Raw genomic sequence first — 13326 nt, 5'->3', positions numbered from 1 at the left:
AGTAATAAAAATGAAAGAGAAAACACCATTATTACACTTTGTAGCAAAATTTTCTTTTGTAATTTAGTGCATCCTCATATGATGATGAATTTAAATTTCATTCGTGAGTTTAAATTTCTTTTTATTGACGAACTCTATGTGAATTAATAAAAATAGTAGCGTGTGGTAAACCGAAATGAATATTTTAACAATGTTTTATAAACATTTACACTACATTTATTAATAGAATAAATATGATTGCATTCAATGTATAATCTGATCCACAAATTTTCTGGAACTGCTGCATTCAACATTATGTGACAAGTATTAAATGTCAAATAAAATGTTGATTATATATACTTATATATATATCACTATATGTACCATTTCTATTTTATTTAGACTAGTAAAATAAATGAACAAATCTAATTAAAATTATTGTTCAACTTAAACTGTATTTGTTTGCTTTCCAGAAATGAAAAAGTTTGTCTATTTTTCAGATTCGCAATGCTAGAAAAATGATCTTTCAATGAAAACTTTTTCTCTCCGATTATTGTAATTGTAAAAAAAAATATACAATTGGATTTTTCTCATTTGTATTTGATAAGAATTAAACTCATTGTGGTGAGTAGGCAAATAGTTTTACAGTTTAACTGATCATTAATGCTTGTGGGTTGTCAAAATTGGTGGAATTGTTAGGAATTTAAGAGAAATCAGTGGCGTGGCGTAGCGTAGTGGGGGCGGCAGGGGCAGCAAAATTTCACAATAAATAATAATATCATGCAAAAATAACTAAATAAGGGGGCGGCGAAATTTTCCTCCGCCCCGGGCGGCTGACACCCACGCTACGCCGCTGAGAGAAATGTAAATGATTTCATTTGAAAATGCAAATTAATTTTGATATTATCAAAAATCAGTGTAAAGATCATTATATTAATAATTTAACAACAAAAATATATTTTTTGACTGTCCCAAAAGTACAGATAATACAAAATTGCAATATTAGAAGCACAAGAAACTTAAAATTACAAAAATAAAAATATATGACATCGCATAACACTTTTACTTTGTGGTCGAGAACTAATTTCAAAACTTTCCAAAATGCTACATGGAAGAGAATGGAATTAGTATGGAAGAAATTGCATGAATATGGAAGTTGAAAGCAGAAGGCTGTAGTGTCAAGGAAATTGCTGTTTTAATGAATAGATTTCTCCTGAAGTTTATAAAATTTTGAGAAAATCATCATCAATATCTTCTAAACATTGATCAGGAAGACTCAAAATTACATCTCAAAGGGATGATAATTGAATTGTGCTCTTTGCATCACAACAGGATAAATCAGTTTGTCAAATTTTGTGGGAAAGTGGATTAAAAATATCAAAAAGCACCGTTCATCAAACAATTTCGGTAGCTCCATATATGAAATTTGTTACCTTGATGAAAAAACATCACTAACAAAATATTAATTGGCAAGAATGCAGTGGGCTAAACATATGCTGTGGAATGACTAATGATTCTGTCCTTTTCAGCGATGAAAAGAAATTAATTTCAACGAGGTCATTACTGGCATGAGAGAAGAATGCAGTTTTTCAGCAACTCACAGGGTGGTGGATCTGTTATGGTGTGGAACTACTTTGGATTTAATGGATTATTAGGTTTAGTGATTTTAACTGGTAAGCAGACATCTAAGTTATCAAGTACTACTAAATAATAATTTATTAACTACTGGAGAAGAAATTGGAGGACCTGATTGGATTTTTCCAACAACAGGACAATGCCAGTATTCATTGTTCACACTCAACAACTAAGTGGCTCTAAGATCATAATATTCAAGTAACGAAGTGCCCGGCAAGAAGCACGGACATTAATCCGATTGAGAACTCGTGGGGCATTCTTATTCGAAAAATTTATGCTAATAACAGACATTGTATGTCCATTTCAGAGGTTAAACAAGGAATCATTGAGTGCAGGTTTTAAATCTTACAAAATTTAATTAAATTAATGCCCAATTGCATTTTGGAAGCATAATAGCAGTTCTATTTCATATTAAAACAATTTTCATCAATTTATGTTATGAACTAGTTGTTCAAAGTTTAAACTTACCTAAATTTTAAATTCTCTTTAACATGTACAGAGTTGTGTTTAAAAATATTTTATAAACTTATATTCTAGTAAAAGATAAGACATCAACATTTCCTTAAAATTTTATTTCATAAAGAATTGTAAACAGCAATGTGCTATTTACAAATGATGTACAGTTACATCTAGAATGAACTGTATAGTTCTATAATTTAATCGACTTTTTTAAATTTTATTCAAAAACAAAAATCAAAATCAACAGATAAAATAAACAAAACATTTTAAAATAAGAGGTAGGTTTTGATAGCATTGACAGTTTTAAGTTGAGCTGCATAGTACATTCTATGCACTTAATATCATCAATCAAGATAAAATAAACCAACCATCACAGCCCATTATATTAAAAAAACAACAAGTAAACAATGCACATCAAAAAATATCATACATTTCCAGGCTTTGGAGGATTGGTATGCTTATTTTTTTCCTAATTATAAATATTTAAACTATCGAACGTAATAAATAATTGCTACGAAGTAACATTTCACCATTAACAGTCTTAACAAATTTGCAAATAGATGAATTACTACAAAAGCAACAATCGTCGTCCAAATCTACTAAAATTTAGCTAATATTTTAAATTCTAATGACTAGTACTAGAAAATGATCACGCAAATCATATTTACGTGATTGAATAAATGATTATGAAAATAGTCAGACTTATTAGGAAAGTTCATTATCACATGGACTTTTTGTTTACAAAAAAATTCTACGGATGTACAAAACTGAATTTACTCCAGAGTACACCAATTTAAATCAACTATAAACTTTTACAATATTAAATATTTTATATTTATGAGTATATATATATATATTTATTCATTCAAAAATAAATATAGCTAGCATTTCTTGGGTTACTTGCTCTCACGTACATTGATCAATTTATTTGAAATAACTTTAAAATAAATTTATATAACATTTTAATTTGACTGTGGGCAACGTTTGTGTATCACCCTATTAAAAATTCAGTTTTTATATTTGAAATGCCGATTAATGATGCTTGAATTGATTCCAATCATTTCAAAGTTTATTACAAATATTTATATTTAAGAAATAATTTTGATTATAGTTACATTATAAATAAATTACAATAATATTTACAATAAACGTATTGCATACGCAAATACAGAAAGGTTTGTGAAGTCTGTTAATAGGCTGTCTTTGCATGCCAACGAAACCAATTCCTTGTAATATTACATACTTCATATATTAATGTTGATTAACTTTTTAAGCTAATTTTTTCAGAAAGCCAACCATATCATTAATGTTTTAATGATAAATTATTCATTGGATGCAATATTTCGAGAAATTTTTAAAGTTTGGTGAAATAATCTTTAAAAGCTTTATTCTATGTAACAAAGAAGAGATTGTATTTAATGTATAAACAACATAACTGAAGTCCAGAGTAATTAATAATAAACCTGTTGGATATTTTTAGCTATATTTAATCTCAAATATAGCTCAAAATGCTAGTAATTTAGATTTACATTATATTTTATGTATAAAAGAAACACAGAATGATGATGATGTGAATATACTGCAATGTCATCATCTAGTAGGAACTGCAGTAACAACATTGATATCAATTGACATTCTAATATAAAAACAGAAAAAGATTTAGTTAGTTATTCTAACATTTAGAATTACGTCGTTATTGCATATCATAATAAAATTTATTTACATCATTACCAATTATTTTTTTTTTGTCTAAACTTTGTTTTCACGGCATTTTATAATGGAATTTGTAGATGGTGATATTAACGAGATTTTAAAAAAATATGATGCCAATCAATTAAATCATCTCAAACTTGGGAAGTCAATCTTGATTGTTATTTCAATAACCAAATATCCTACATAATCAAATAGCTATTATCTTCTAAAAATTACATACTATTTCATTTTACTTTTCATATATCAATAATACTAAATATATAAATACATAAGATATGAATATAACAAACTAAACTTTAAAGTTGTTCGTAATAAACAAAGAAATATTTAATGCCATTAGTAATATAATTGACGAGTCGATTCTGAATGTTTTACATACAAAAATTCTTCCGGTCAATTCTTTATGTAATTTCAAAATATTCTCATATTTAATACACACAAGGCAAGTCAAAAAGGTTTGATCTCGTGGTGTGCTGACACTATTTGATTTACTGGGAAATGATAAGTCACCTTTCTAAGAAGTCATGTGCCTAAGACACATCAATAATACATCAGTGTCCAAGATGGCATTGAGCATACAGCAAAATTTGGAATTGCTTAAAAAATAATTGGAAAGCTATGAGACTTGTGAAATGTGATTTCAATATCACTTTCAACACTTTGTTGCAAATGATGCTATTCTGTTTCTGGTAAATCAAATAGTATCATAACATCAAATGCGTAGCCAATTTTCTGACTCATTCTGTATATATAAAGTATTAAATTATCTGAAAATATTTTTAAAAAGCAGTTAAATTTGTTTTAATTATATATTGATCATTAGAATACAGACAAATATTGAAAATACATTTAGATACAATTACGATATTTTGAAAATGTTGAATTCTATTGCTCATTAGATATCTAAAACTTGGTGGATAAATATCACCAAATCAATAGCAAACAGTTTTTAAATAAACAATGGAAATGTCTGGAAATAACATTTGGGTAAGCTTTGTTTTACATGTTTATAATATTTGGATTATTTCTTTAATTGTAATTTTGATTGTCCTTTAACGACAGTTTGATTTCTGATGTTTATCGTTATAATTCCGATAAATTAAATGTTTCCACATACTTGTAAAATTTCAAATAATTCACAAAAACAGCTACTAATTTCTAAGATCAATAAACAAATTATTACATTAATAAAAATTTATATTTTCAATCTATTTTGTTGGGTAGCAATTGCCTTCTTGACATTGCCATTGTGCATTAAATCAATAAACAATTATTATAATAAATCTACTACATTATAACTTCTAGAATGAAAATTCAAACATACTTTTTCAAGTTTATTTATAACTAATATTTCCAGTAAAAAATCTTTTGTAATACTTTAGAAAGGAAGTGATTTCTTTAAAATCTATATAGTTTAATAACTTATAATCACTGTTTTTTTGAAATTATGAATTATTGCAATTAAGCCATCACATAAATTACAATAACCCAATATTTTAATATTACCAAATAATTTGCCAAATTTTATTGGATTATATGCTACTCAGGCTAGGAGTCTGGCTAAGTGGCAATGCAACCACCCAGAAACAGGAGTTGTGAGTATGAGTCCATTCCTGTCCAATTCTATTCTCCTAGAACAGTCCAAATTAAATTTAACAATTAATTTATTTCTAACTATAAAATTTATCAAGAGATGGTAGCATAACCACCTACCTCTAGCCAAACTGCTTTGATTCTGAGCCTTAATATAGCCTGACAAAATCCAGCGGATCATTTGGGAATAAGCCATCACAGCCAAAATAATGTTCCTTTTTAATAATCACAAAATAAATCTTAAAACTTTAAAGCTGTTAAGAAACATTAAAAATCAAACATTAGATAAGCTCATCCTTATTACCCAAGAAATGCAGCATAAAACACAACAGAACTTATAATTTAAATGAACAAATATAGATATAAAACAATAAATAAATATTGAAGTGTGTGTATTTTACGCATACATAAACTTCATGTTTTACTATTAGTCTTTTTTTTTTCTTTTTGTTTTTACAATTCTACACAATTTGAATGTATAAATATAAAATAGCAACTTTTCAAATAACATTATTCTTATTATCAACTACCTAAATGGCAATGACACATGATTTTTTTTTTAGTGATATGTATGACAGTTATCTGTTTTCATTCACAGTTGAATGAGCCAAAATTTTGAATTTTTAGGAATTATAAAATATGAATCTACAAATTTTCCATTTTAACATATTCACAAAAGCATCTGAAAAATTGTAAGATGTCATTATAAAACAGAAACGTGATAACAGTAACCATTCTCATCAAATCCAGGAGGGATTTTTAATAATAATAATAATGATATTTAAACACACATTAATTTTATTACTAATGATATAATTACATTTTATATTTTAGTATTCTTACACATTTGATTAAGCAAATTTCTAACTTTAGAGCTAAATACTTTATGCAGAATAGATTCATGCTATTTGTTATCTACAATGGTCAGAGGTAGAAAATGTTCTATAGAATACCGCTTTATTGAAATTTGATTTTAAACAAAACAAATTTTAGTAAATCTAGAAAGTATCTAGAATAAACAAATTACTGTTATGTACATTTCTAGTTGACAAGAATATATTGCATTAAGCTAATATGTTAATGCATAAACAAATTTACCAACCATAAGATAAAGACGTGTGATAATGCTTATGCTTCATATATAATAATAAATAATTTCTGTCAATCAATAATTTGAAATTACAACGGAATATTTTTCGAATAATTTGAATGCTACGACACAAGTAATAAAATATGATTTAATAAAATAAATAAATTAGTAATCGTAAACAATTACAATAGTTTATAAAAGAAATGTAGATAACAAATGACATGAATATCTAAACTATAAATCATAAACTTTAATATTTAAATATAATCCAAAATTTTAAATTTCTAAGAAACTTTATCGAGATAAGATAAAATATTCTAGGGTAAACGTTTGAATGAACGACGAATTTACCTGTTAAATTCTTATTCGTTTTACTTTTTACTAATTACGCTATTTGATGTAACAAACTTAAAAGCAGGAAACTGTAACTTCTGATACTTATATTAATAAAATTACAATAAAAGCTCTTATTTACAATATATAATTAAATAATATTCAATTTTCTAAAATATGCATGTAGAAAAACATTTGATTTTGAGATCAAAATACATATATGTATTTATCAGGAGTGGTCAAACATTTGAATTATCTAAATTCCAGATATCTCATAAGAACAAAATCATAGATTTTTCTTTAATTTACTACGTTTTGTATAATTTTATATTATTCAAGCTATAGTTTGACCACCACTGATGTAATTGTTTAAAAATATCAGTAGGAATAAAGACATGGAGCAAGACAGTAAGGCTTTCCTACTTTGACACATACACACACACATACATACACACCCAGACAGACACGCACGGACACAGAATGCAAGCTGTTTACAAATAAATTACATTAAAATTTTATAATTTTATGAAACATTTTTCTGTGTTGAATAAAATAGAAAAATTATATATAGTAAATTCTAATAATCTTTTACGCTCAAATATGTTATATAAAAGAATGTTCTTTTCAAAAAGTAATCATGTTAAAATATACATGTACGAGTATACGTTAAACTGATGTTTAAAAAAATTAACTTAAAAATTTATATTAAAAAATATCAAGCAGATTAACTGTTTCAATGCCAAATGTTTCTTTTTTCATTATTTTTCAGTTAAAAAACTTTATCAAACTCACTTCAAAAAATAGAATTATTGTCTGTTTAAATTTCTAATAATAAAATGTTTATAAATATATATTTTTTAAATTTTTAAGCCAGAATAATATAAAATAACAAACTTCAAAACTATATAAAAGTTCTAAATGGTTAATTTAAAGTAAGAATCTATTTTAAATATTTAGGAAAATCTCTCTACTTGTTATTAAAATATCTGAAAAATAATTTTATAAATAATAAATGAAGTTTTTTGACAATTTTAATACAATAAAATTATTAATTTGTATCATATTATCATAAAATTTTTTTCACATCTTCGGTTTTTTTAATCTACTCGACATTAAATGATACATCTTTATTGATATAATAAAAAGTAATGTAATGAAATTAGAATGTAATGAACATTACGGAATCAAATCAAAGTAATTTGAATAAAATTAGATTAGTGACGATATTAAAAATCTTTAATGTAACTTTATAAATATTCTATAATTTAATAACAAAATTATAATTTTTTAAATTCGGGATTATAACAAATATCTGTAAATTCCTAAACTGTCCAATCGAAAACATTAAGTTTGTTGGATAAAATATATGCATTTCAATTAGCTTTTTTAGTTTTAAATTACATTTTATAAAATTTATAATTTAAAAGTTAAATAATAAATTAAGTTTTGATTCATTAATCAAAATGATTTTTCAATATAGTTTATAAATATAAGTATTCAGAATCCTGAATGATCAAAATAAATTAAAATAAACTAGAAATAATTAACTTTAAAAACATGCTCATACGTTAAAATCTGATAACAATTCACAAACTGAAGTTTATAGCTTACATATTTGAAAATATTTTTTTTTGTTCTTATATAAAATATAATAAAATTGATATTTTAAATGAAACAGTCACATGTAATCGAATTGCTTTAAAAGTTTAAATTTAATTACTTTGTTAATTTTTCTGTATGATTACTGCTTCAAATAAAATTTAAAATAATTCGGAAACAGCTACTAGTTTCTAAGATCAATAAACTAATTATTATATTAATAAAATTTATATTTGCAATGTATTTCGTTGTAAAATATGTATTCGGTTTGTCCAAAAATTGAATTTTGAAACACGTTTAACATTTATTATTTATACTGTACATTCTACTTGGAAATTCGCCTGAAAAATTAAAATGATCTGACAGAGATCGAAAATATTTATATTTTGCAAATATAATTTTTATTGTTATTGATCTTTAATTTCCTAATAAAATTCCTTTTTAATTAAATATGTAACCACAATTACAAAAGTTAATTATATAATTAATGTAAATATATTTTATATAAATAAGAATTAAATAACAGCACCAAGATAATTCGGATAACTCATCTTCATTCACACAGTAAAATAGAGAAGTTTTTTTTGTAATAAATGTTAGAATATCTACAAGAATGAAATGAGAAAAATCTGAAAATATTAAAATGTGATTGTCTAAATTTTATATGAGATATTAAGAAACAATTGTACTATTTAAGTTAATCTAATATGTTAATATTTAACTTACTAATTTGTTTCTTACACTAATTTATATAAATGGATCTCTTCTAATTAAACCAAGAGAGATCATTATACAATATACAGTACTTAACAATAATAAATAGTAATAGTTTAACAAACTATACATGCTTTATAATATAACATGTTTATATACAATGAAGTTTAATAATTAGTTAAATATAATATATATATATAATCTCGTTTCTAAATGTATATTTATATATATATATTACAATGTATTTTGTGATATATATAAATAAAACAAAATATTTTTTATCTTATAACTAGAAATTACATTTACAAATCAACTAATTAAATCAAAGTTAGAATAACATTTATATGAAGACATTTATGACAAGTCTTAGTAAATGGTTGTGATTTCTACTAAGATTAAAAATCCATATAATATTTAATAATATGATATAATAATACATTCCTGAAATTCAATGTTGTGTCCAATCCTCCAAGGCAATGGAATATAACATTTACATGAGTATTGCCATTTATAACATGCACAATCAATAAGCTATCACAACACTTGATACATTGATTTAACAACACAGTAAAAACATAATCTCATTTACAACAACAGGATGGTTTCAAAAGTTTGAGCTACATTTTCCAGCAAAAAATTAAAAATAAGTAAATAAATAAAAAAAATATATATGTATATATATTATATATATATATATTGTGTGTGTATATATATAATGTTAAATATCCAATTCTGTCATACTGTACAAATGATTCGTTTTTATCTACATTTCTGCTGTACATACAGCTCTGAAACCAGAATGTATCTTCTGATAAATATCTAAATTAAATCAATTTCTTAGAAACATTATCAATTTAAAAGAAATAAATTTCATAAGTATATTTGTTTTTTTTTTTTTTTTTTCAAATTCTCCTTTACTGAGTGTCAGGTAATTCTAGATCTTTTCATTGGACTGGATGGAATCTTCATTTCAGACGCTGAGTTACATTTGCAAGTGCTACTGCAAATGCTTGAAGTGCACTAAATGGGTACTGAAAGTCTAATGTGTAAACATTTGTATCAATTTTTCCAAATTGCATCACCTACAGAAGGGAAAAAATACATATACAAATCTAAATAAAAATTTTATTTAAATATTTCAAACTTTATACCTGTCTGCCATGGAATTCAATTTGAAAATTCTTAGCCGATTCCTGTGTTACTCTTCCACTGAAATCAAGTTGATAAACTTGTCCTACTTCATTCCATAATGGTGCTTTGTTGTGAAGTACAAATTCACGATAGGAAGGTGTATTATTTGATCCTTCTGGTGTACTTCTACTTCTCCATTTTCTCAACTATTAAATTTAAAATCAATTTTAAATTATTACATTATTATTTAACTAAAGAAATTTATATATTATTTGTTTTTTATGTATGTAGGAAAGACAAAAATTATTTGTACTTTCACCATAATACATTGTTAGGTTTGTCACACTGCCTTCTGCACATGCATGCTTAATGTTTATTCTACTATGGTCATGTTATCAAAGTTTGACCTTGATAGCATCATTTTTCTTGTTTCTGTTTCAGTGTAAACTTGGCTGCTCTACTAGCAGTGTTCACTAAGGAGGAACAAAGAGCAGTGAACCTTCTCTGGTCAGAAGGTTTGCCAGGGGCTGAAATTCATTGGAGGTTTACAACATCAAGGCCTATTGTCGAAGAAAGTGTTGTTATTGCATGACAATGCACACCCACATATGGCTGGCCAGACCATTGAAAATAAAATATCAGTGGCGTGCCGTCATTGGAAGCGGTGGAAGCACCGCTTCAACCTTCCAATGACCTTCCCTTGTAGTTTCTAAAATATAAATTTTCATATTTTAACATACTTTGAATTAATTAAAATTAATATTTTATTATAACTGCATTATGTATCTTATTACAAATTTCTATACTACATGTGAAAAAAACTAAGATTGCTATTGTATATTCGAATATCAGTGGTGGAATGGAAGTGCTTACGAGACAGCTTCCACGGTGAAAATAACCGAATGGTGTAAAGCAGCCAGAGGGCATTGGCGCATGCGCTTTACAGAGCACCAACCTCAGCCGGTTTAGCTGGTAGAAGCTACACAAAGTGTAACGCTTCCAACAATTCTATCCCTTAGCCACTGGGTAGGGAGCTATCTGACTAAGTGAATTGTTTAAGATTTAAAAAGTGAAGAGTATTCAATGTTATTTTTATGTACATTTTTTTGCAAAGTTATATTTGAATATAATATTCTTTTAATTATACTGTAATTATATTGACAGATTTTCAGACATAAAATCTTTAGAATTTTTATCACTTTTAGATGTTAATAATTTTAATATTATAAAAAACAATTTTTCCGAGCGTGTTTTAATTCTTTAAATTAAGTAAATTTTATGGGAAATTTTTTAATTTATCTAAATTACATAGCAAATCGCAATATTTATATACGTGTCCAGACCATATTGACAAGTAACTCTTAAACATAAAACATAAACATTTATAATAAACATATATAACATATATAAACATATATAAACATTTATAAACATTTATAATTAATGTCGATCCGAACAAAGACATACTAAAAGAATTATATCATTTAATATCATTAATTTTTATGGTACCATCTACCAGTATGTCTGTCGAGCGCAGTTTTTCGACCAAGAAGCAAATTCATACATTGACCAGGAACACTCGGTTGGAGGAAAAATTGTCGTTGCTAGCATTGCTTTCGATAGAAAAAGAGCTTTTAAATACATTGATGGAGTCGACGACCAGCGACTTTTATGATAAAGTAATTAAAGACTTTGCAGAAAAAATCGCCAAATAGAGTTGTTTTTTTAATTTTTTATAAACTAAGTTTTTCTATCATTGTTTGTATCATATCAATTTGTATTATGTATGTATTATTTGTACTTTAGAATCGAAATACATAAAGTAATGTTCAAAATAACCACTCAGTCGGTTTGACGAAACAGAAAATTTATATTTACAGTAAAAATGTACAAAATAATACAAATTAGAGTTACAATTAATTATGCACAAACACTAATCCAACGACAACCGATTATATCCGTACAAGTTCGTCGAAAGAACTCCTTACGATCAAACAGACTTGTAATTAACAACACCTCCGAGTCAGGAACAAGTTCAATCTAACCACTGGAGTTTACTTTCCCCAGATTTCAGTAGCGTCCAACGAGAGAGACAGTTAGAACTTCGGTAACAACGATCCTAATCCGATCCGATACGAACTTCTGTTCCCGCCGAAACCACTGCTTCGGAGCCGAAGTATGAATCCCCCGCCAATCAAATTCGAATGTTTCCACAACGGCTGGCCAACGGGCACTTTCCGCCAGCCAATCGTCCGTCTATTGTCGATTTGAAAGTCAACGGTTCTTCTAACGGATCTTTCTAACGGTACTTCTAACGGTTCTTCTGTTATGAAAGTTCGTTATATTAAAATAGGGCGGAAATCGCTTGCCTAGGCGATTCCAAACCCTACACATAAAGTGTTTATTTTTGTCATTTCCAGTATTTGTTTAAAACTTTTATGGAAATGTGATGTACCGGACAGGTTTCACCTGTGACGAAAGACGTGAAAAAACGGTTAATTTAGAGAAAAATTTATTAGTTTACAAAAACATATGTAAAAGTCATTTGTAGTTGGACACCCATTGTTTATATCAAACTGCGAGGCAGAAACCATAAATCACAGAAGGAAGTCGTCTTATGATCGGTAGAAGATCAAATTCATCTTCGATTTCGACTTTTCTCGCACTCCAGGTAAGAGTCTCATTACGTTTAGTAACCGGGGCCCAACCACTCGGGAAGCATGATTGAGGGAGAATGACCAATCAAATGGACGAAAGAAAGAACGGAGATTGATATAATCCCCGACAATCGAGGATACCTGGCACTCGGTTAACGTTTTGAATAACCAAAACGCCGTGTGTCAACACGCCAAAAAAAAAATAAAATTTCTCATCTATTGTGCCAACCTGTAACCCATGCCACTTTGGACTTGGACCGTGTCCCCGACACCAACAGAGGAAGTCTCCCCGTGCCCTACAGACTTCTCAATGCCACTGTCCCGGAGTCACCTTCGATCGACCATCAAAGAACCACATCGACTCCCAGGATGTCCGAACGGCTGATTGTCCTAAAGCAAACTATTTTGTACATAGTATATGTT

At 27.1% G+C, this 13326-nt stretch overlaps 1 protein-coding gene across 1 annotated transcript in view; it reads right to left on the bottom strand.

Annotated features, from left to right (window-relative positions):
* Positions 1 to 9299: 9299 nt before the first annotated feature.
* The window catches only part of Tusp (WD40 superfamily protein Tusp), a 53236-nt gene continuing 49209 nt past the window's right edge, over positions 9300 to 13326 (bottom strand). The window contains exons 11-12 of the mRNA XM_067266826.1: positions 10267 to 10452; positions 9300 to 10197 (exon numbers count right to left, since the gene is read on the bottom strand). Of these exons, the coding sequence (XP_067122927.1) occupies positions 10081 to 10197; positions 10267 to 10452 (303 nt within the window). The 3' untranslated portion in view covers positions 9300 to 10080. The remainder of the gene's footprint in view (positions 10198 to 10266; positions 10453 to 13326) is intronic.

Source organism: Centruroides vittatus, unplaced genomic scaffold (genome assembly GCF_030686945.1).
Source record: "Centruroides vittatus isolate TY-2023 unplaced genomic scaffold, ASM3068694v2 contig_2883, whole genome shotgun sequence".
In the NCBI taxonomy this organism is placed as follows: Eukaryota; Metazoa; Arthropoda; class Arachnida; order Scorpiones; family Buthidae; genus Centruroides; species Centruroides vittatus.
This window is presented reverse-complemented; position numbering and strand designations above follow the sequence as displayed.